Source organism: Bombus vancouverensis, chromosome 6 (assembly GCF_051014615.1).
Source record: "Bombus vancouverensis nearcticus chromosome 6, iyBomVanc1_principal, whole genome shotgun sequence".
Taxonomy (NCBI): domain Eukaryota; kingdom Metazoa; phylum Arthropoda; class Insecta; order Hymenoptera; family Apidae; genus Bombus; species Bombus vancouverensis.
The window spans coordinates 15,561,554-15,587,317 of NC_134916.1; the positions used below are offsets into that span (position 1 = coordinate 15,561,554).

The 25,764-nt window shown below is 39.1% G+C and overlaps 1 protein-coding gene across 4 annotated transcripts in view; it reads left to right on the forward strand.

Annotated features, from left to right (window-relative positions):
- Positions 1-25,143, forward strand: part of Scgdelta (sarcoglycan delta) — a 185,127-nt gene extending 159,984 nt beyond the window's left edge. For all 4 annotated transcript variants that reach the window (XM_033335856.2, XM_033335858.2, XM_033335859.2 and 1 more), the window contains 3 exons: positions 19,145-19,334; positions 20,665-20,857; positions 23,778-25,143. In XM_033335856.2, the coding sequence (XP_033191747.1) occupies positions 19,145-19,334; positions 20,665-20,857; positions 23,778-24,129 (735 nt within the window). In that variant the 3' untranslated portion in view covers positions 24,130-25,143. The remainder of the gene's footprint in view (positions 1-19,144; positions 19,335-20,664; positions 20,858-23,777) is intronic.
- The last annotated feature ends 621 nt before the right edge of the window (positions 25,144-25,764 follow it).

Below are 25,764 nucleotides of genomic sequence, written 5' to 3' on the forward strand. Positions count from 1 at the left end.
ATGGGCAAGTGTTTTTGTGGCTATCAAATAAACCAGGAAAGAAAGAATTGGAAATTTGAAATCTTTGTCCTACAATTACATATATCGTTTAAATGGTAAATAGATCGAAACAAGAAAACTTCCACGAGCTCGATTCTCCGATATATACTTACCCATATAACTCAGAAAAAAGGTCACCATGTTTACACAGAAATACCCTCGTTCATTCCTCTACTCATCATTGATAAAACATACCTTGGTAATAAGCTGTCCTTTCAGAAATTCAAATTCCTGCTCGACCGGTCTACACAAAGAAAAATTAATATTCCCGACGGATCTTGCTTTTTTCCCACGTTGAAATTATTTCCGGAATCGCGCGTTGAATTTCTTTATGAAGCACCTCTCTGGTCATTTTCGCTCGGCCGAATTCGCCTGACATTTCGCTGTTGCATTTCAAGCGCAACGTGCGTCTATTCACGTTATTTCGTCGCGAGATACTGCCGCGATCCCTGACTTTGATATTCGCCGAGCTGAAACGAGAAAACGGAACGAATTCGTGTTGGGAAACACGAACAGAACACTGACACCTTTGGATATGCAAAACGGCTTGCAACCATCATCGGTGGAAATCCGCGGGTAAGCGGCTTTTATTTGGTAATGAAGCGCGATTCGCCGCGCTTCAGCGAGATCATCCTCTCTCTTCTGTTATCCTTGTTTCCTAATCGATGCAAATACGCTCTGCCTCGCGTCGCTTGTTGCACTTATAGAGTGCCATTCTACTGCGATCGCCTCCAGTGATTCCGATTAGATCGTCAAGTAGAGTTGGAACGGTTTGTTCAGACGCCGGTGGGTTGGGCCAACGTGATGGAGAGGCTCGAGATTTTAATATCGTCGGATGGTTTTTGAATGGGGTGATATATTGTTGACTCGAGCCCGTTATGGCTGATAAGAAGACGAATCGAATCATCTGTCATGTCGGACGTTTATCAAGCTCCAGATAGTTTAAGCTCTGCAGCGGCTTTCGCTTTGTGTGTTTAGAGAAAACGAATTGAAAAATTATTCTCCGCCTCTTCTTTCGTATATATTTTTTTCTCTCTTTTTTTTTTTTTTTGCAGATTTCTCTTGAACGCATTAACACGCTAATTACCTGACAAATTTTGTGCATTTTCTCAAAAAGGAATATCGCCTGTTTCGATATAATACGTCGTTAGTAAAGAAATAAAGTCGTTTATGCGTTTTATACTACATCTAGTAGTTTATATCGCTAATGTAATATCAAAAGAATTCAAATCTAATGAACACGAGTATTCCTCGAATTTTCATATCTCACGGTAGTCAACATGTTAAACACGCATAAAATTCTTTTCAACATTACAGATCATTTAACGTTACAGAATCAAATCAAACGCTTCTCGAAGAGCGAATGCAACGTTCTGATTCCGTGTCTGATCGCTTACGTCTCGATCTACTGATTCCCGCTGACGAAAGAAACCATCCACGCTATCCTCGTCCTTTTCGTTGATCTTACCACGCACTCTATTGCATACGCCCAATGGCCAATTCCCTCGCCAATATTCAACCAGCTATATCTTTCAAAATGGACTCGCTACATCCTAAAACTTTGTCTGAACATTTCTCTGTAACGTGGTATAACACACACTCCTAATAAAATCAATTCCTGTCACGTCGTTGGAAATTAGTTTCAGGCGAGTTTCGCCGCTGGTACAACAGGCCTCCGGTGCAATCTATACAACCGGTTACCAACACAGATAAGATTCGCTCCTAACGCCACGCGAACAGAGACGCGAAACAAAGGGGGAAGGGCAGCAAGCTGGTTAATATAATTCGCCGTAATTACCGGAATCGTTGTATCGCGCCCGGTATCGCGGAAATCGTCGTTTGCACTTGCCACTTCTTTACGTGGGCCGGTTAATTCCCGGTTTATAATTAACCGAGCCCCTTGGTGGTGGCCTCCGAAAGCCAGGGGATGAGAGGCGCTCGTTACGAGCTGCGAGCCTGATAACAAGCTCGTCGAAACGAGCTCGCGATCGTTAGAAAAAACACTCATGCCCGCCGCCGCTTGTTCCCGTTGTTTCATTATCGTTATTGCCGAAATCCTGCCGCGCGAAACGCGATATTTAATGGCGTTGAGTAATATCGCGGAGGACGGTGTAACCTTTCGGCTGACCACCGCTACGGATTTATGGTGGCCGCGTGCAAGCGTTGCGAACCATAGTTCGACAGAGACCGCGTAATTAACGCTCTCCATCGCCGAATTTATACGATCCACCGATGAGTCAACCCGATTTTTCGTAAAACGTCCGGGTATCGCTGAATGTTACGAAGTGACGATTAGATCGGATTAAGAATTCCATAGAATTCCTGAAGTGTCGAGATAAGTTGTCATAAGATAAGAGTTGTCAATTTTTAACTCTTTGTAATGTAATAATATTGACCTGAAGTAGACGCTGTATTTCGTTTTACTTCTTCCACTAAAAGCTTAATCTAGTAACCAAAATACAGTTTTCGAATTTAACACATCGAAGATAAGTAAGTCGTGATAAGATGTTGAATGTAACTCGGACTGCAGAGGGTTATAAATGTAAAACCTATCTCTAATTATGTCTCATTCTCTGACCAAATAGCTTCGCTATCGTATCGGAAAAAATAGTTACTATCAAATACTCGTTAAATATAGTGCTAGAATTATTAATATTCAAACATGTAACTTTTCTCTCACGATCTCTATTCGTTCTCTGATTATCTCGAATTTCGCTTCCGCGTTTAATCGAACTCTTCTCACTCTTTACGCCAATATCTATCCATCAGATTCTCGAAGCACCAGGCTTATTAAAAAAGAATATCCACGTTTGGTAGCGTGAACGGATGATTTTTCTTCCCACAATAACGGCGATCACGAATGTCCGATTTATTTACGACTCGCGAACGGAAAAGCGACACACATTACTCACGCCGCGTCAAGGTGAATCGTTCGGGGAACAGCATCACCGGCGGCAAAGAACACGCTTCGAGAAACAAGGGGACGTATACGTGAGATTGTAGTGGTAGAAGAGATGTCGACGATGCAACAGGGTAAAGGCGAGAAAAGGAAAGAGAAATGGAATAGGAGAAGCGTAGACGAAATCGGTGCAAGTAAAGATAGCGGACTCTCAGGATAGCCTTGCGCGAGAACGAACGAACGATCACGAAGGTGGGAAAGAAGAAGTAGCGGAGGCTTACATTTCCCACGGGGTATCCTTGCTTGCTCACAGACTCCTTACTTACGGATTGATACTCAATTTCCAGCGAGTTTAGCCCCTATCGAGGGATCGTTGCGCCTGATCGCGGTGGCTCCTTTCGATTTCAAATAAATTCGATAATGGCGGATATATAGGCGGCGAAGAGTAGAGGAGTCTGAGATGGTGTAGCGTACTCGAACAGGGATATAGAAAGGGATTTCTCCATCGTCTTTACCTTAATCGACAAGGTTCAGGTAGGAGAGAAGAACGAGCTGCTTGGCCTCGTCTGGCTTGTCGATGGATTCGACCCCGTGATGGACGATTTACGAAGGACGTAAGGCATTTTTCGAGCTTTCGATTTTAACCATCGCCACCAATCGTTCATCCGCAATATTGAACGTTTGATTATCAGCTCGGCGCGTATGAAATCTTTCTCCGAGGTTTGAATTTGCCAGGTCTATAATTTCAATCTTGTCCTATGACGCGCGTTAACGAAGCAGAAATTTCATATAAACTGGTTATATTAAATTTTAAGGAAATTTATCATGAGAATATTTAGATTTCGTCATTGACTGCTGCGAGTAAATAAGATATTCGGTCGATTCTCTTGTATCTGTTCAAATTCGGGAAGAGTAAAAGTTACTAGAAATATAGAAACATTCGGAGAGAATAAAGACACTCTGTAAATTATTTTCGAATCATTTTCATAAACATTCTAAACATTGTTAAGATGGATTGAAGTTTAGAAAATCGTATCGTATGAATCGTAGTAACTTGCGTGATCTAGTAAACGATTCTTAAGAGATGGAAAACCAACGAATGACTGTAATTCCTGCTTTCAAAATTAATCCACAGATTCTAAATAGAAACGAACAATAAATTTCTAATCCAAAGGCACAATGAAACACTCAACTCCCCGGGAAGAACAACGCGGAACGATAAAATGCAAACGGTGTCATCCTTGAAGCGTGAAATGGAACGAGTCCGTGTTCACGAAAGCGAGTCCGTTTATAAAAATCGCATCGTTATCAGCGACAGTGGGAATCGTGGATCGTGCTGGATCTGAAATTTCCCGAGACGCGCGAACTTCATATCCATAGCAAAAATACTTTAGCCTTGTGTGCTAGCCGACGTACACGAGCGAAAACGCGATACACTCGCGAGCCAGGAAATATTTTATACCCTGTCCTTTCACCCCTTTTTCTACCAGTCTTATCCACCATTCTTTTCCGCTTTTTCATATTTGATGAGCGAGTGTGGAACTCCTGGTTTTGCGAAAAACCTTTTTACCCAAGCATCACGAAACCATCTGGCTTTGCTCGATCCTGTTCGCGGGCAACGTCTTCGGGAAATTAAGTCGTTCTTCTCGATTAAGAAGTTGGATAATCGACGAGCGAACCGTTTCTGGTGTATTTCATCGAAGATTCCAAGAATAAGTTATGCCTTTTAGAGATAATTTCGTTTCATACATACACATACACATGAACAATGCGGAGGAATGATCAGAATGCTATTTTCAAAGAAATGTCGTTCGTTCCCGTAAGTTTTGAATAATATTGATTACAAAATTATTCAAATTGAAACGTTCAAATGATAAATAATGTAAATGTCAGAAATGAAAATTTTTAATCGATACAATGAATGTATTTTTGTTAATCCTAACGCTTTTTCGCTTAAATGCTGTCGAATTTCAATATTTATTTTCGCAGACTTATAACAGGAATAAATGCAATTATTTAGATTACCTATTACTAGTTTTTTTTTCTATATAATTTCAAAGCAGTTACCACAAAACTTACTGAATTCCCAAATTAATTATCTCCAGAGTTACTAGTTTGTCCATGAATAATTATCGGCTTAAGGGGTTGAAGTTAGCAAGTGTCCAGTGATTTATAGAGAAAATTACATATACAATAGCAAGCCGGTGTTCCTGTCAATATTACTAAAAATTGAACTATCGCCTATGAAAATTTAATTATCAATATCCAATATCTCATTCACCATAAATATTCAAAAACACATCGAACAGGGAGGATAATTGTTGATTGATTGAATCGCAAATCAATTACCCGGTTCGACAGTTAGATATTTCCAGGAATGGTATCGAGCCAGGCAGCAGCTACGAATATTTTCTTCGATCCCGCATATTCTTCTTCCTTGGCTTTCCGGTAATCTAATAATTCGATGGTTCAACTTTATCGAGACTATCCTCGCTTTTGTATTCGACCCATCCGAACTTAACCCACTCTCCCTTCCCACGTCCCACTGGCTCCGTTCACCCCAATTCAGTCGTAAAATTTCGTTCGCTTACATCGCGGATGTTCGCGTCGCTCGAGAAACAGAATTTAGTGCGCGAACTCCGTCGTAAAGTTGGCTCGGTAAGAAGGAAATTCATAACTAGCAACGCTTCCAATATCTCCGGTCGGATCGAAAGGTCTTACGAGATCTTCGATTACGAACAATATATAATATCACCTCGAAACGTTATGTTGGCTGGCACCGTATACAGATACTATATTGCCACTAACGGCTTTACGTATACAGGTCGGTAGCGAAGCAAACGCTCCCATGCCTCTTCCGTAATATCGCCTACGAAATCGACCTCTATAACTCTCGTATATCCATATGGAGTTCACCTGTATACGGCTCCCTCTTATATTGCATCAGGGACACTACAGCCACGTTACACTCGAGGGTCAAGGTGAATCCTGTGTCGCGATATACCGACGTATCCGCTCTCGAGCTCTTTCTTCCGTTGCTTCGTTATGTAATAAGTTGGTTATTCGAAGCTTTCTAACTATGGCTCTTATCGTAGCTGTATATTAATTTCTTGATATTGCAACTGCGGCAGACTTTCATATGTTTCCGTACAAAACCGCAGATAGAATTTATATATCGTACAAGTTGATGATCATTAGGGCACTTTTCGTGTAACGTAAAAGAAAATCAGAAAAAGTGGAGGAAAAGGAAATATTTCTGTTTATTACAATAACTTATAGTTTACAAACAGCGTAGCCCGCCGAAATTAACAGATTGTGCGGAACGCGATTCTCGATGCTTTTCGCGGCTACAGAGCTAAAATAGCGATATAGGTTTTCGGTTTTATGCTTTTTGAACTCGAACTTTTTTTTCAACAGAATAACAAAAAAAAAAAGATACAAATAGTTATAAAGACTTTTAACTGGTAGTAATTTGCACCTTAAAATTCGTAAAATATTATATGCAAGAGAGCTTAAAATAGCAAATGGAAATATGTAAAATATGAAAATTTAGAATTTTTCATAAAGTGTTGTAAACCCATAAAATGATTTCATTACATAATCAGCAACTCGTAACACGGTCCTTTTTCCCATATTTTTCCATCCAGTATCCAATTATACGCCGCGTAACCAGGCGACGAATCGATAAATGGGGGAGGGAAAGAGGTTAATAGCAAGGGTGCCGATAAAAATTCGAAAACAGTTTCCGCGGGCTAAATAAATGATGAAAATTTGTACGCGTTGGCTCGGAGAAATATGACCGTTACACGCTGGCCCGCCGGACAAAATTCTATCCGGTACGTGCAATAAAGTCGGATCCACTTTTACACGACCTCATATCTATTGATTTAATCAACGAAATAATAGCCATTGTATTCACCGGGAAATCGGTTGATGGTTTATAAAAATATAAGCGGTTAACGTGCAAACAGAAATCATCTTGATGAGTCTTTGTCCTGTCAAGAGATCGATATTCGAAATTCTCAAAAATTCATGAAATGAATTCTCACGGACGGAATTCGTTATTGAAAATTTATCAACGAACGAATCATAGGAAGCGCAAATTCTCGTTTCTCTTCAGCTGTCGTGTACAAATTTCAAATATTCAAATTCGCACGAATTTTGCACGGGAGAGCGAAGCATAGAATGTTAACAACGAAGACCATCGACATAGAAAATTTGGCGAAACGGATACTTCTAAAATTTTACATTTTACCGGTCGTTGGCTCGCGGTGGATGAATCTTGCATAAACTGTGGCCAACTTGTCGAACAACGAAACGTAACGACGAAGGACAACGGACGAAGCGGTCGATATTGATTCATTGGAAAAGTTGCCCTGCCGGCCAATAAATGCGTGAGAAATGGCCGGGTCACCCTGTATATACATTGCATATAAGCGGGTGCGTTAGTATTAAAGGATATCTATTACAGCGGCCAAGCTAGCAAGTGCAAGTACAGTATACCGGGCACGGCGCCATGAATTTTGAACGTACACCGGTACCATAGTTGTTGGCCAGTGAAACTGGATCGAACAACGGGCGGACGAGTTTATCGTTCCCAGGGATTTCAACCGCGGTGAAACGTACGATTTTTTCTTCCATTTTACGACGATCACCTTTCGTACCACCAACGTTTTCACCCCTAGTTTTCGATGATCCTCACAATATTTCGTGTGAATTTCCATGGTGTGGAGCGCGATCTCTTCTTTTGGTTGGAAATACATTTTATAGAAAAAAAGGAGGAGCAGATAAAAGGATATTACTGAGGATGAGAAATGTAGTTTCTATATTAAGCTTGAAAGTATTGTTCAGATTAATCAAGTTATTTGTAGTCAAACCATTTGAGTTCAAGTAATACGACTTCAAGCGGGTCCATAATGAGAAGAAAAAGGTTGCGTATCCAAAAATATTATGTACACGAAACATGACTAAACAGAAAATGTACAAAGAGTTGATTTAATCCAAGCAACCAATATATTTCTGCAACACTGGAAAGAATACTACATTACCCAGTAACTGTGGTTTTTGTTTTTGAGTCGAAGAATGGTTGGAAGAACTTCGCTTTTAACTCATTTGAAACTCAGCAAGTCAGGTACAACAACAAATTCACATTAGTAAAGTGTTTCAAATTACTGAAAGTCAAGCGACTTCACTAACGGAAACAGGCATAATAAGTTTACGCTCGTGAAATATTTTGGAAAATATCATGGAAAAACAATATCTGTATGTAAATGGAATGTCTCGATTAAGTAGTACAGTTATCCGATAAAAAGGCGAATGCATTTTTAAATTAAAAGAGGAGATGATACCAAATTTCGAACTCGATGTTGGTAAGAAAGATTTTTCGTGAAATCCGAAAGTTTTTACAGAGCACAAAAAGCAATTTGTGCTGTTGTTATCGAACGCAGAGTCTAGGATATATACACCGAAAAATGAAAAGGATATTCGTCGGTCTTCTTCTATTCCTATTAGTATCGTTGTGACTGCGTACATTAAAAGCGTCGCCACAGTGCGTCGTGAAACGCATCGCAAAGGAATTTATCAGCTTGGTCCGAAATAAAGTAATTACCGCTGCAGTGGTGTACTTACGCGTGATCAAAGGCAACGGGACGAGCGAAAAGTTGGGTTATTAAAAACTATAAACAACACGGTTTCCCGAGACAAAGTTTCAAAACCGTGGCCTGGCTGATGCGTGGTGTTCATTCACCAGACTTTTCGCGCTTTTCCGCGTATTCGTGTCGCCTCGTTTACCATTCGTTCAAAGCCTACCATACTCCCCTCTCCTTCTATTTCTTCTATGCTCTCTCCTTTCTTTTTTCTTTTTTTTTTGTATTTCTCGTTATTTTCTCCCTTCCTTTTTTTCACGTTGCCTCGTTTTTAATCCCCGTGACTACGCGCAAAACAAAACAAAAAGAAAATGCAGAAATAAAAGAGCTATTGAGGTGGGAAGATGAAGAAGGATAGAAGAAAGCAGAACGTCGTACGATACGTAGATAGAAAAACAGAGAGAGCAAGAGGGAGAAGAGTAACCGGGTCGCCGAAAGGTATCTCGCTGTGTCTTTCGCTGCATTGGATAGAGTAGTTCCCCTTCGAGGCAGAGATTAATTAGAGAACGAAGAATACAATAAATGATTATATCGAGGAAGAAGAAAGTGGCAAGGCCAGCGACGGAAACCGAAGAGGCCGAGACGAAGGGGAAAACGAGACACCTGGAAAAGGCTCGGAGTATTATAAAGGAGGATGCCAGGACTGAACGAGACTGTACCGACGTTAATGATGCCCTTGGGGCGTCCCGTCTCCTAGCATCTTCTTTGTAAATTATATAAAGAATTGTTCCTATTAATGCAAAAGATGTGTACGAAATATATATATATAATTGTATTATACATGTATGCACTAGATATTTAATTATTAACTATACGTACATAGATGTATAGGTATAAATAGAAACGAAAATCGATGAGCCATGATACGCACGATATCTGTTACCACTTCTCTCGTTATCTTAAGAAAATGATCTGCACGAGGACCGCTCATTATAGAGCATCACCATTTCTTCGAGGTATCTTTCATAGGCTATTGTCCGACCCGTGCACACACATTCACGGGCTGCCACATATACCATGCGCAAAAGGGATCGAAACATTAGATAAAACGAGTGTCAATGCTCGTTGAGTTTCACCCGGTAAATACCACGATTGAATTATCAGCGGATTAACAATTCATTCGCTGCCGGCGGTAATGATAATTACACCCATTTCGATCCGTTACATTTGGCAGCGAATCGATTCGAATATTAACCACGACGTGACCCGTTGGAAGTCGCCCGTCATTATTCTTTGATTCACGGACCGATGATCTTTTTTCTCTTGATACTTTTAAAGCCGTCTTCTTATCGATTATCTTATTTGCAAAGCTTTCCGCTTAACGAGCGATATAATGGTGCATAATCATCGGAGAATGAATAGGATATAACATAATTAAAGGTAACTTGTGATGGATTTATATTACAAAGAAGGATTGTTAAATTATTATAAGCAGAGGAGTGAGTTGCAGGGAGAACAGCACGCTCTAGTTTTCCATATGACCCAGTGAAGGAGTAAGAGGAACATTAAGCGTGCCGTGAGAGAGATTTGCACATAATTGATACAAGTCATCCATCTTCTCCAAATATCCATAGAATATGAAACAAATTGGCAGTTGACTGGAATATTTATGCAGTGCAGTATTAAAATAAATAAAAGAGCATAAATATAATCAATATCACTATAAAAATCACCTGTTCCCTCTGATCAAACGTTACTTTCGTTTGCTGTCCACCTTTCAATAATCGCTCGATAGCTACGCTAATACACTCTACGAAGCCAGTATCGAGAAAGACTTTCTTTAGAGTGTCCGGAAAGTTTGTAGCATACGCACTGCTTCTATCAACGACTTTTTGAGAAACTTTTCGACAATGAGTTTCTTTAAATTTCTAAGAGATCCTAAAAAGATTCTTTAATAGCCAGAATAGATAAATAGGGTGATTATAATATATCCGCTAAATCAAATTAAACATTACTGTTAAGACTCAACTTAAATTAAGCCATCTAGAATAGTTGCCTTAATTTCTTTTAATATCCGATTAATGTCCTATTATTCTTTTAATGTTAATGTTTTAAACAACTTTTTAAGAACAGGACGTAGCATTTCGTTTAATCGAGCCATAAATTTCTCCATGTTCTTTCATAACCTTGTAACTCGTCGCTCCATATCCATCGGAAAGCAATTGTTCGGACTAAATCTACAATTCCTCAAATTCTTCCTCCTCTGTCGTTACTTGAATCACCTATGCTTAACGCTGTTTCATACCTCTCCATCCAGAAAGCTTCACCGTCATCCCTTCGTTCTTCTTCTCCTCATCGCACAGCAACTAGAAACGAAACGAAAACGAAATGAAACGAACTAATCCCGGTCGGCGATGTATCAACGCTGGCAGCGAACTGTATTGCCGCGTTTCAACTACGAAATCATACCGGACGTTGGTAAATCCTAGCCGGATAGCGAGACCATCCGCCATCAGTACACTCCGCGATTTAATCCTTGCGCCGTGCACAACGTAAAATAACATGAAATTGCAATGTCGCCACGACGATGTAACTGCAGGGGTGGGGGTGTGGTCTGGCTGGTCCTCGACGTTGAGGGGCGAGCGGTTCGCCACGTAGAGGGTGCTGACAGGACTACCAGTCGGATTACTCGCGGCAAAAGTTAGACGACTCCTGTCCAGCTCGGGATAATTACGTGAGGTGCATTAACGTGGTGTACGTACCACCTGCATATGTATAATTACGTGCGGTTTAAGCGCGCGTGCGGACAAGTGTACAAGGTGTTTCAGGAACATAGAACCGAACTTGGTGATTACGCAATACTCATCTAAAGATTGCTCACGGTTCTTCCATATTGCTTAAACAATAATTCTGTGAGGAAAGATGTCGAAGCGGTTGTTGAAACTAACGAAGAGGAAAGTATTTGATCGCTTATCGTAGGAAACTTTCGTGTCCGTATTGTGTGTGTTACGTAAAGTATTTTGGAATTCCGCTAGCACTATAATGACATGATTGTCATGATTCTGTTGGTAAAGCCTGAAACCAGTGTGGAAATTTATATAGAAATTACAAGGTATTTATGGCAAATATATTTTTAACTAGAAAATTTAATAAAAAGTTTGACAAAAAATTAGACTGCAATATAAATACCTATCTTTAGAGTTATTCAAGGATTTCCATATCTTTTTGTATAAAAGTTCCGGACGATTTTCGTATTTTTCTGTACTAATAAATGACGGATGATTTTCGTACTTTTCTGCACCAATGGACGAAATTTATATTTTGTATAGGTTTATCGTAAAGAAGCCCGTAATGCGATGCAAAGGACACGACGCGAGTATAGCGTGACATGCCGAAATTAACAGAATAAGTAGACGATATTGTGGCGTCGCCAGCAACAGAAGGGTTAAGATTCCTCCGCTTCTATTCACGGATACATACTTCTAAAGTTTGCCATCAACTTTCTGAAACTTCCTATACGGGGAGGTATCGTGTACGTAGGTGCTGTCGAGAGGAACATGAAGGAAAGCGTTTCTCCATCAGTCGTGGAGAGGGGCCTGCGCATTGCGTGCGCTCGAACACGTTCGCTTTGCATCTCGCTTCAACATTTCGTCTCTCGATGCGAATACCGACTAATTCCAATGTTATGCCACATGTAGAGTGAACAACCGGAAATTTAGACAAGAACACAACGGGATTGTTTTATCGCAGTCGACTGTCTACACGGAGAAACCGGTGAAATTTCTTCACGGTCGGGGGTCACGAGCTAACGAGAAGAATCGCTGGTACTCGCATGGGAAAATTAATTTCGTTCGCACATGGGTTCCTCGAAATTTTTATTTAGTCAAGATATAGATAGCTTCTGTTTCATGTTTTGTGAGGGTGGATTTGTTAAATGGAAAATGAATATTTAGTTAAATGGAAAAAATTGTATTTATCGTGCATTAGTGGATAACACAGTGATTCGAGAAACATTTTGAGAACAATATTTTTCACAGTAAAATTGAATACGATTTCTCTTGTAATATCCTAAGAAAGGTATTGACACGAATTCAAAGAATATTATAGCGTCTGATTTACATTCATATTAACTTCACAATATGGAACTTAGTACACACAGCAGTATCCAGACGTAACCTGTGTACCTTTACGACCACGTGACATTGAAGAACAGGTTCTTGATAGTAGAAAAATATTAAAGGATCGAACAATCGAAGCTAAAGATGGAATAAAGCAAATATATGAATGCACATCAACAAGAATATAAAGCAAGTGCTATAATACAATGTAACATTCATTTTCTTACGAAAAAGAAGAACTGTTCTCGACAGATTCGTTGCCAATACGTTGTCCGTTTAAGGCAGATTAATTTTTACTAACAATATTTTTCATACTGCGTACCAGTAATAAAAGATAGCGTCGACAGTTCACGTGAACACCCTGTGCATGATGGATTCTCAAAGAACAAACATTTTGAACAAATAGAATAGCAGCAGAACGTTAATATTAGTTAAATAATACCGAAGGAAATTGATCGATGAGAATAAAATGGCCAGCGACTAAATTGGCGAAGCCGTGAAAATGGTGTTCGAAAGTCTGTAAATAACGCGCTTTGTATTAATTTATGGACGGCGAGCAGCCGTTCGGAGCGCGGCGTTCCGAGGGCGTCGTTATGATGATATACACGTGCAAGGGGTGTTATTTGGATTTCATTACGTCCTGCTCGGGGCACTCCTCGTAAGCACTCGCCTTGTCCGATGGGAGCTCCTAAGAATCTGAAGCAGCTAGCCAGGGGGAAAATATTGGGTCAGCTGGTCGTGTGATCTCTCAAATGATCTTACATTCGTAAATCGCTGAACAGGCTGGTAAATATGAACAAAGAAAAGATCTACTATTCTTCTGATATTATTACCTATGTTTGTAACCTTTTTCGTTTTTGACTGAAAGTCAAGTGGCTATTTGATTTAATTCTTTTCAGTATAGCAACTTAATTTTTGCATCGTTTCTATTATATTTCACAGTTGGAGTAAATTAGTTAGACATTGTCCTACATTTGTTGTTATTAAAAATTTATTATATTTTATCAAATCGTCGTATTCCGACTGGGAATAAAACAGAATATCCTAGATTTATTCTCATTAAAAATTCATTATAGTATGCAAAATCGTAAAAACGTATTCCAGCAGAGCATATCTTAATTAATTATACTAATTAAACCGAAACTAGCCGTTCGATGTTCTGAAAAATTGAAATATGTGATTAAATTCATGTACTGGCAATTTTTAACTCATACGACTGTGATTTTTAGCTAGGTAATTATTATCAGACTGTAGAACCATCTTTTATCTTGAATTATTACTAACGGAAATACGTTTTTTCTGATTTCCTTATTAAAAAAAGACACAAATCTAATTTAAAATTAGAATCGCTTTTACAGAAAATAAATTCATATATCTATCATTTAATTAATTGATATTTAACATTTTAAAGCACTGTTGCTTATAGGTACGCAACGTTGAGCATAAACGACAAACTATTTGTATCAGTAGTTTCTTGACCGTCGGATCCAAAAAAAATTAGAAGCATTGTTTCAATTGATTAGTTGCTTTTAACCGAGAATATGATACGCGTACAAAGCGAAATCGCAAAAAATGGAGAATTTTATAATAATTGGAACGCGGATAGCATCCGAGGAAAGAACGGAACGACTATCGCGATCGAGTCGATTTGATTTGATTTCATGCCGAAATCGAATCCAGCTAATTTCATCCCTCCCACCCTCGGCTAGCGCGCAATGGACGAAAGTTGCGAACCAGGCTGATCGCGTGTCGCTAGATTAATTTTCGTAACTGTGATTATTGGATGGGTTTTCGGCCACAATTCGGGCCACATTGAGTCGAGATATTGTTGTTATCTGGATCGATTAATTGGACGAAAGTTGACTTTCCGCACACTATATTTCGTACGAGTAAAATTGTAATTACATTGCCCGGGGAAAACATCGAAGGTTTCATATCATTTTATACTTTATAATGTATTGGATTGCTCGGATAATTTGTAACATTTTTTGAAATTTTTATGTTCTGTATATATAGAAATAAATGCGTATTTTATTTTATTCTGTATTGTATACATCCTATGTAATTTGAAAAGAGTTATTTATTATGTACATTTATAAAATATTACCTAGCAAACTTTGCTTTTAGTTGAACGACAAATGCGTTAATTAAAGAGAAAAATCTGGTATCGCCGATAAAAAGAGTTTTCCGATATGAAAGAAGACTTTATGATTTCAGTGAAAAACAAATAAAAGATTTATCCCATTTCGTATTATGTATTTTTACGAAATACTTTTTTCATAAGAAAAGGAAAAAGTCACAAGAAAAATTAATGAATAGGCAAAAAGTTATCGAAAAAAACTGTGCAAATATCATTTAATAATATGTTACTTCTACAAAGATATAACGCTTTCGTTGCAAAGTTTTCGAATTAAATCATGCCTTTTGATATACATAATATCGTAGTAATCGAACTAAAACGTAGTTATTATACATTAGTGTATACACGTTGAATGTCACGTGATAACATCGAAGGATCGTCATTAATTTTGCATTTTGTAACGACTGCTCTTTGATATAACTACGGGACGAGCGCGCTTTGAGTAAAAGTTTAAGAACAAACGCGTGTAATTTCGTGATAGCTTTCATCTACAAAGTGGAAGATAAAACGCGTAAACACGAGAAATCAGATACATAAAGATATAGATACAGAGAAAATACTTACCATCGGAACAAGGTGTACTCGAACACATTCAAAGAGAAGACATTTAATCCTTCAAACAAGTGACATCAACTCTCAGTCGTTATTACATTGCAAATTTTAAGAGTGTTCTGCGTAAATACGTGGAATTTCTTATTGTATAAAATTATCTCGTTATCATGTTCCTCGCTGTACGTTTTTAAGCCGGTCTTTCCTTAACCGATGTAGAGTTACAGCGATATATTATTTAAAAACTCGTGATCTGTACCTACCTCAGCCAGTAAATGCAACTAGATGGAAATTTTAATAGTTACATTCGGAATACAAGTTCGAGCTGTCAAGAACTCACGTTTTAAATAAAACATTCCGAAACATCGAATTTAGTCGAGATTAGTGTGGGAAACGCAAATAGAAACGAGATTCGTAGTGGATGCTCCCAATGATAGCGTAGATGTCGAGAGTCTCGCTTTAGAGGACGACCAGAATATCTGTTCTACTACTGATAAATTCACTTTCATTTCAAAATCGAACGTTTGTATTATCTTGCCATTTTATTTGCCTAAAAATAATACGAGATTGATATCCTTAAATCATTGGCAGATAAACCATTTTTCGTCTATTTAAAAAACAGGAATTATTATTATTATTATATTATTATTATATACGAGCCCCTGTTATCGAATTAGAATGGCACGAGTGAGAAGGTTTTACGCGTAAAGTAATGTAATGTACGAAAATAAGTATGTAAACGATCTAAATAATCTACAGACATATTCATTATCGCTCAAGTAAAACAAGTTGTCCGACTACAAGAATACAGGAATACTTCTTCGATGAAAGAGACTGTGTCAATTAACTTCTGATAACAAATTAATTGCTATTTGTACATCGTCATCTACATATTCAACAGCAATTCGAGTAACCGAATAAATAAATAGAAATAGCCTTATAAATAGAAGAACGACATTTTTCTGTGTGACCCTAATTCGACGATCAAATGACGCAAATAGAAAGAAAGACACTTTGGGGTAACAGTCGATCAAAAATTCGTAGCGTCTTGATCCGAATGGCAGGATAGGCAGTGAAAAGTTCAACGACGTCTGTCCTTTAACTTTCCAGCCATCCAACGATTCGGTTGGTTCGCCTTTTGAGCGTACGACGATTCTAAAAGGCAGCCACCGCTATGGCCCTCTCGACGCCATTGGGGTTTACGGTTACGGTTAAGTACAGAGCAAAGAGATCGTATCGTTTTCCGAACGATTTGGCTAATCGAGTGGCGCCACGATGGAGAAGGAACTCACCAGGCTGCGGCCGCAGCTATGCGTATATGCGCATTCGGCAGTACGCTGCCGCCGCTGCTCTCGACTTCCGGCTGCGGGAATTTAAACGAGGATCGAGCTCAGAACTGCCGAGAACCTGGAACGCGGCCCTCTTCTTCTAATAACGACCACGATCCTTTTAATTTGTCACGCTGTTGAGAGTTAATTCGAGTTTCGTCTTAGTAAAAGAGAATTGGATTGAAACACGCAAATTTTGAAACATAACGAACGTCAATTTTCTCACTATTATGTCTGACAATAATATTCGTGTATTAGTAATTCGTTCTGCGAGCGAATATTGTTCTCTGGTTTTCTCTTTTTGTTTCTTTTTAATTGAAGCAGCGTGCAAATATAAAACGAGAGCAATGAAAGAGTCAGCTTGTGGAGATCATTTTTTAAAACGCGACGAGACGAAGAATTAATTATTGGATGGCGAAGGTTGTTTCTGCTTTTGTGGTTGAGGAAATTCGTTTTATGGACGAAAGAAGAAAAAAGAGTTAACGGGTACCGACCGCTAGAAATTAGCTGCGAAAATTAACGCCGAGTCCTTCCGCTGGCCCGAAGTGAAATTTTTTGAGGAAGGCGTCCAAGAATTACCTGAGAGGTAGAACACGCTCGTATAAAGTAACGATCGCACGAAATTAGCCTTAAAACCAACGTTACTGCTCGCCGGATATTTTTAGAAAGTTACGCTGGATTTTAATATCGTTCATAGGCCAAATGAATTCGAATATTAATTACGTTTTCTTTCCGTTTTAAAATTGAGGGGTTAAAGTGGCAAATGACGTATTTAAGAGTAAGAAAAAATAATAGGAAACGGTTTTTTTAATGTCAAAAGAAGTAAATATTCCACTAACATTTTACCACTCATTCTCCTTCTAAATATCTATTCTAAATTGTCGTTGTCTAATTGACGTTGTCAATTTCTGTTGGAAATCTTCACTCGTATCGCTTGAACCATTGCTATTTCGATTCCCCGGTTAACATTTCTAATTAATCTTTACTCAACTACTATATTTGTACCACTCACATTAATGCCAAATCGTTTAAACGCTTATACCATTCTTATTTAACCACAATTAAGACTATCACCTTTTGGCCGAATTCACGAATATCGATGAAACTTAATCGACTACCGGGTAATTCGATCGCTCGTGTTCCCTGAAACGCATTTTGTAGCCAGAAAATCCCAAGCCACGATTATTCGGCGAGACTTTGGAGCAGCTGGGTCGAGTTTACTGGCGTTTACCCAACTAGTAGCCGCATTTCGTAGTGATCGGTCGCTATAATAAGTGGAAACTGCGGAACAGGCTAGCGCGTGGTGATTGCTTCCAATCGAGTGGCTAATCATCGGAAACCAATGTAGAGACGACGATCTAGATATATGTACTATATAAGCTAGAACGTAAAACGATGGAAAGGGGTGGAGCGAATTTTTCGTGGCTGGCGTTTCAAGTTTGAGAGCAATCTCTCTCCTCTCTTCTCCCTTCTCTCGAGAAGACGACAAGATGCCCATGTCTAGACGCTTCGAACGCAATTACCGCGAACGTTCCTCTCACGATCGACGTAAAAATGAATCGTCGATCACGATGGACGGGTCCCTGAACATACTTTCGGAAAAACGATAAACAAAAGAAGTTTATAGACACGCGCGCGTTCGATCTCCTAGCGCAATTAATGTTACGGGAAATTGAATGTCTTTCGTGAAAATTGCGTGAAGATGCAGCAAGAACGAGACGAGGATGAAGAACGTATATCCTGGAGTAAACGGAAGAATATCCAAAGTTTATCAGACGAATACGAAACAGGATATACATATACGCAATGTGTCCGCTTTATAGTACGTTCGCCGGTTCGTCATGTGGCAGTTTCTCCTCTTAAGCCACGAGCGAGCAAGCAAGCTCGATATTTCGCTCGATACCCTCGACAGTACTGTACAAGCTAGCGCGACACCCTCGATATACCCCCGAGTTGGTGGTCGAAATAAAATTCTGCCCTCGCCACTGTTCCAATATTATGCGAGAGATATTTCAAACGAGTCGCTGGCTTCACAATGGGTTAGACCAGGAGGGTTGTGGGTGGTGACTCGCAGGAGTGAGGCCTCGTAGCTCATCATCGCATTTATTATTCAACCGTCTGAAACGGCAATAATGTCGGCCCGATGGTATTTAATTTTCGTGCTGTTGAATCATGGCGTGAGACTATATCAAAATATATATCTGCCGACCGTTATGGATCCATGGAAATGTGAAAAAAATAAGAAAAAATAGGGACGAGAAAAGGTAGGGGAAGAGAGAGGGAAAGATGAAAGAAGGAAATGGAGGAAGGACGAGAGAGAAGAAAGGAAACGGAAGCGCAGTTAGAATCGGGTGAGGCAAGCGAATTTTAACATAGGAGGCCTACGGCTTCTATATTCCTTCGACGATCGTGAACGGCCGACCCAGAAAGAACCCCACGACAGAGAGGCTCGTTTATTTCCTGACAGTCATTTCCTCTTCTTTCAGGAGGGAATCGGCTCCCTGAAGGTAGTGCCCGGAGGGGTCGAGCTTAGAGGTCAGGCCGCCGTATTGGATGCTCTGGTGGCCTCCAGCCTGAGATCCAGACGAGGAAAGAATCTGGTGCTCGAGTCCTGGAGCAACTTCACCGCTTCCGCCAGGTCGCACGATGGCCGATTGCTCGCTCGGTTCACCGTTGGTAAGAATATAGTTGACAAAATATTTTGTCGAATGATTTTATTCGACGTTCTTGTTGAACCTTTTCATTGAATATTTTCGTTGCATAGTTTCAATTCGTCAACGAGCCAATTTGTCTCTCCATCACATTTCGACGAATGATTGTTAAGGTATTAACCAACGAAATATTGGATTACAGTTTCGATCGGTGGAAACGAACTATTGATACAGATATTTGATTTGCAATCGCTTGTTTCATTGTATTTCAATGTAATCGAACGTTGTTGGTCGATTCGTAATCGATAGAGGGGAACGAGTCGATTTTAAATTGCGGTCAGAGTTAATTCGAATCGTGAAATGTTTGAAACGGAAGAGTAATTCATGATTAGTATTTAATCAGACTGTTAAAAGTATAGATCGCGAAATTAAACGTTCTCTTCGAGCTTTGAAATTGTAACAAAGAATCTTCAGAACTCTTTGAAGAGGCAGAACGTGAATATCCTGTGGAAAAATGGGATTACTCGGATTTTCAAAGGATTTATAGGATCGCGCGGTAATTGTCCTCAAAATCCTGTCCCCTTTCAAGATGAACGAATATTTAGTTTTATTTCATTCTTCCTTACAGAATTTTTTTAATGCCACCGGATATGTTCGCCTTGCGTCCATTCGAGAAACAAAAGGATCGGATATCGATAACAACGGGGGTAACAGGAATGAGATGTACCCGTTAATGGACACGAACGTTTGCAGTCACATCGGTTTTACAGCTATGGAATTAAATCGCGTGACAATCGTCACGTTGAAGGCATCGGTGCACTGTATTAATGTCGATGACGATCGGAATTTCAAACATTCCCGTGTATAGAAACAAAATTGAGATAACAAAATTCGTTTAATTCTCCCAAAGGAATACGAAAGATATATCTTTCATCTAACATACAAAATCCTCGAAAAATTCTTATTCAATTACGTATTCTCTTTTCAGGTGTTTAAACGTTTAAATGAATACGTCAGTGCTTGTATTCGGTCGGCGAAACAAAACGATTCGAAGTAATTCCTCGTTCTTTGCAGCATAACGATTTAAATCTGCGCGTAAATTCAGGACACGTACAATAAATATGTAAACGAAGATTCGTTACATATTACTAACGGATACCATGGCAAACTTAAACTCCATTATCCCTTTTAAACATTCAGCGAAACGTGATTCCTGGATCTCTGGTTCGATTTCTAACGAGCTCGTTGTCCCGTTGAAGAAGTTTCCACTTCTTCGTTTCACTTTTTATACCTCTCGTTCCCTTTTATCGTGAAACGGGAAATGGCAGATGACTGTCTTTTTGTCCACTTTACAGGCGAGGATCGCGTGGACTGCGTGTCGAGAGGTTTCCGGATAACCGACCCTCGAGGAGGAGTTCTCTTCTCAGCAGATAGGGAGCAGGTGGTGGTGGGGGCAGAAATGTTGAGGGTGACTGGCGACGGGGGTGCTGTTTTCCAGGGCAGTGTTCAAACGCCTCTCGTCAGAGGGGAATCTGGTCGTGGTCTCAGGTAATCATAAAACGGAAATTGCAATAAGCGAATATACTTTGCTTGTGTGCATAAATATTCTAGAAAAGATTTATGATCATTTCTCATCCATACTGTACTTTCCTAATTTAGTTTGTGGTTTAATATAAAATTTACACAACGATAGAGACTCACTATATTAAAAGAATAAATAGTTCAATTCCTACGTTCTTTTATTTTACAGATAATAAAATAGTCAAGACATATCGCAATAGGCAAAACTTCTTTTATATCTATCGTAACGTGTCAAACGTCTGTTAAGATAAGGGACATATGAGAGTTAAACAGCTTGATAGACGCATAGAAATGTAGGAAATACCACGGATATACTTAACATTCTCCTTTAAAAGAGATCGCAAAGTGTTTCTTGAAGATCGTTGCAGTAATATTTAATTGTAATTATCTTTGTAGAAAGTTTCATCTCGAAAATTTTCGCTGCTTATTCAGTTCAATATAAATCGTTGATCATTTTTGAGGTCAATTGGCTATTATAAAATTAAGTCAAAACTTGAAACTTATGGTAGGAAACACTAGATATAATGGATACAAGATTTGAGATACGAAAGAGCGTATTCAATAATTTAAAAATAAAGGAGAATTTTGTTTAAAGATTTCTCGAATCTCGATCAAAGCAATTTACAATTGCTACATTAAAGTAAATGATCGCGATAATTTCTCGCAGATAGTCTTGTCCCATATTTATTTCGGGGACATCTAAGAGTGGCTTCGATCCGGTTCAACAAACTCAGCGTAACATTTTGGGTCGACTTTCTGCATCTCTCCGATAATCATCCCGGATGCTGGATTCTAGACACAAGTAGCGTTTCGATATTCCAACCAACTTTTCTTGTAGTCCCCCGACTATAAATAATCATACCGAATTGCATTCAATACGACGCATACTCCCGTGGGATTAAACTTCGTGGTAACATGTTAAATATATGGCGTCGGTCAAACGAGAGGGTAGCAGTTCTGTCTGGAATCGTGTAATTGATGGGAAGATTCATTGACAAAGATTGCGTACCTTACTCTCATTGAGTATTTAATCGTTTCGTGTACAATACGATCGAACTTGTTGCCAACGCTCAGCTGCGACCAATGAGAACTAAATCCGCGATGAAAAACTGTTACGTATTCAAACGTCCGTATATTTTCCATTCATTTAAATCTTTATTTATTCATATAAAAATGAACAGGACTCCTGCATGCTTTTTTAATTCTTAAAAGCTATTGTTAGAAGAAATTGTGTTAATATTGGTAAAATGTTACTCTAGTACATTTTATTTTATTTTAGGAAGCAATAACGTCAAACAAATGCAATAAAACATTGTATTATTGCATAACATTAAATGAAAAACGAGATAAATTAATGCCTGCATTTTATTAGTTACAAACGTTATCGAATTGATAATACTACATGGCAATAATATTAAGGATGATATGCTCGTAGTTAAATAATAATGCACAGCAGAAGAAGATACCGGAGAACTTTAACCTTTCAACTAGGTTAATATCTTCAAGCATATGGTTCGCAGAAACTACAAAGATATTTTAAAGAAACGTTCCCACAGTCGTGACACAAATTCTGTTCCGAATCTTCAATCTTCTTCCTGCTTCAACGTTCGGAATCTTCAAAATATTGCCAGTCGTAGCTACGAGTCTTTAAATCTGCATTATATCATATTCAATTGATTTAACAGAGCTCGAAATATTCAGTAGCCACATCAATTTCTCGATTCGTTAAACCACTTGGCGGCTAAATGTCAACGACGACGTTTCGTTTTGAAACGCGGATAGTAGAAGAAGATAGCGTATTATAAGATGGGAAATTGCGATGGTTTGAAAGAACGAAGCGGATGGCGTACTGATACCGCGATTATTGATAGTGTCGGACAATTTACAGACGGATTTACGATTACAATAAAACTTTGCTCGCGCGGAAAATTATATTCATAGGATTGGATTTATGCCAGATATGAAATACCGAGGATTCGAACGAGCGAGATACTTCGGCTGCAAGCAATAGGTCGTTGGCGATGACGAGGGATGCAGGGGATGCAAGGGAGAAGGCAGTATTGGAAGAAAGACACGGTCGAAGACCCTGCTTTACCACTTCTTAGAAAGAAGGATCGATTATTGCGAGTCTGACGTTGCAGTCGACTAGTTGCCATATTATTTTGTCGCGCGATATTACAAGTTTTCAATCGTATTTAGCTTCTCCAATATGCTACTGTATTTCCTACTTGAGATTCTATCGTTCTCTCTGTCCCTCTCTCTCTCTGTCTCTCTATATATATACATATTAATTCCATTTCTTTGCGTTCTATATTTGTAGCAAGCAAGATTTAAAGCAACCTTCTTTTCCTTTAATTTAATTGGTAATTTACAAAAAGGATAAAATTAGACGATAACATGGATTCGTTAAATTGAAACTTTGGACAAACAACATTTCATATTCGTCGACCGATATTCTTATTCGTTTAAGGATGCATTGAAGAAATCTGATTAACAGACGTCAATTTCATATTACTAATACAAATAGTGGAAGAAAATGATATATCAACCCCTTAACCTACGATTTACGTTCGAGAATTTTGAGCAGAAAACGTAAACAAGCTATTATATATTAAATTATATATCATATTTGGCCCGATCATCGTACTACGGGCTATGTCCGTAGTTGTAGGTTAAGGGGTTAATAATAGAAATAATAAAATATTGAATAGAGATTGTAATAGAATTTGAAGATGAAGTATCAATTGTGATAACATAGCGACTCAATGTTATAGCACCTTTAAACATGCAATGCGAATAGCGCAATTTCACGCGACATTCCAACGGTCAACTTAAATCTCAATAATAAATAATTTTATACAATTATTGACAAATTCTCTGTCAACAGACTGGAATCAGCAACCAGATCCCTGAAGATCAGCGCTCCCCAGCGAGTGGTCATTGAATCCTGGGCGAACGAAATCTCAGCCTCCTGTTTAACGGATCTGAAACTTCAAAGCGTACACGGCGGCATCAAATTGGACGCGAAGACTCTCTTCATGAAAGGCTTGAAGACAGCCAGTCCTAACCAAGCACACTCTTCGAGAGAACAGCAGCAGCAACAGCAGCACTCCACCAGGACGTCCTCTCACCAAAGTCAGAGAGACACGACCATTTATCAGTTATGTGCCTGTGCTAACGGCAAACTTTTTTTGGCTAGGTCCGAAGGGACGTGTCAAGCGGACAAATCGATTTGCTAATACTAAACGATTAAACTAGACGCGACTGGATGTTTGAAAAAATCTAAATAAAGGATCCTCGCAATGGAGAAGACACCGATCCTACGATGAAACGCGATGTAATCAGATTGACGAGCGGAACGAGCAGATGGTGATCGAAATTTGTCGCGCGGAAGTTGTAGAAATTGATGGAGGTTGCGGTGCATGGTAGTCGAAGTCCCGAGATCGCCCGAGGCCTTTCGCTTTTCGCTGATGTTTCCGCTCTAGAACGACGCGTGGACGCTGGTTCCCATCGTTTAGGTCCGCGTTTCGCTGTTTTATCCCGCTGGATCCTATGGACAAAGCGTTGGCGCCTCGCGAAAGATGAAAAGGGAAAACAAATGAACACTGTTAGAAACCGTGTTTCCAATGGCGGTGCTAATTCCCGATCGGTGGATCGACAAACAGCGAAGCTACTACGAAATGAATGTATATCTTGTATATTAACGAAATGGATTATCGGTAGTCAGCGGCTGGTAATCGAATCGTCATCTCGTTCCTGTCTGTCCCTGCCCTGTCATTAGGTCGAATCATTTTCCCCCGCCCAATTCTCCCTTGCTGGTTTGTTTCGCGCAAAATATCGTTCGTGTGACCAGTCGATAGGCAACGATTTGCAGTTCCTTTGAACCCGATCGAACGAAAGTTTAAAAAGAAGAGAATGAGAGAGAGAGAGAGAGAGAGAGATGGAAATGCATATGAGAAAGAAAGAGAAAGACGTATGAAGAGATATATCTTGCCGTGTTAAAACTATCGTTTCTAGCGTGTGCGCAAAAATCTGTGTGTTTTCGCCCGGTTCCGGATACGCCGATTAGAGTGACACGTCGCGATTAGAGGAACCTTTATTTTGGAGCGTGTTTTGCGATTAAAGGGAGACGCAAGTGTAGTTCACTGTAAAAGGATCTGATTGTGTGATCCAGCTTGCACGCTGTACATCGGCCATGTCCATCTATTTATGTATGTGGCAATAAAGTGGTTATTGTTACTATTATTATTAAACACGATGAAGCATTTTTTCTCGCCCTCAAGGAGCGGTACTTCGTTCTGTGCGGCAACAGGTACGTAGAATTTTATCTTCTGTCCTTTCAAACGAAAAATTTTTTAATTGATTTCGTCTATTATCTTAGGTAAAAGTATTCAAGGTTAGCGGTGAGACACATTTTCTCCATAATCTTCCCTCTAAATATTCGGATCTACGCTTGAAAACGACGAATTCATATATATAATAATAATTCATCATTTCCCAAAAATATTTTTATCACTATTTCATTGAAACCTGCAGACTGCCAGAATCTCATCACTTTTTTAGAATATACGATCTTCTATATCGAATCTAACTATAACCTAGAGCAGAAGTAAGTAAATAAATAATATCTTGAAGTTATGAGCTAACCTCGCCAACATCTTTCCTTTCAATATTTAAGTCAATGTTTAAGAAAAATGAAACTCTCTAATAAACCAGTATCACATTCCACTTTCTTTAGCGCAATACTATAAATATCGTTGATAATTTAATACTGTGTCAAAGTATTACAAAATCCCGTCTCTCTTTTCCAATATATAATCCACTTAGATTGTTCGATCTAAACATGGTAAATGACATTACAAGATGGCATTGCG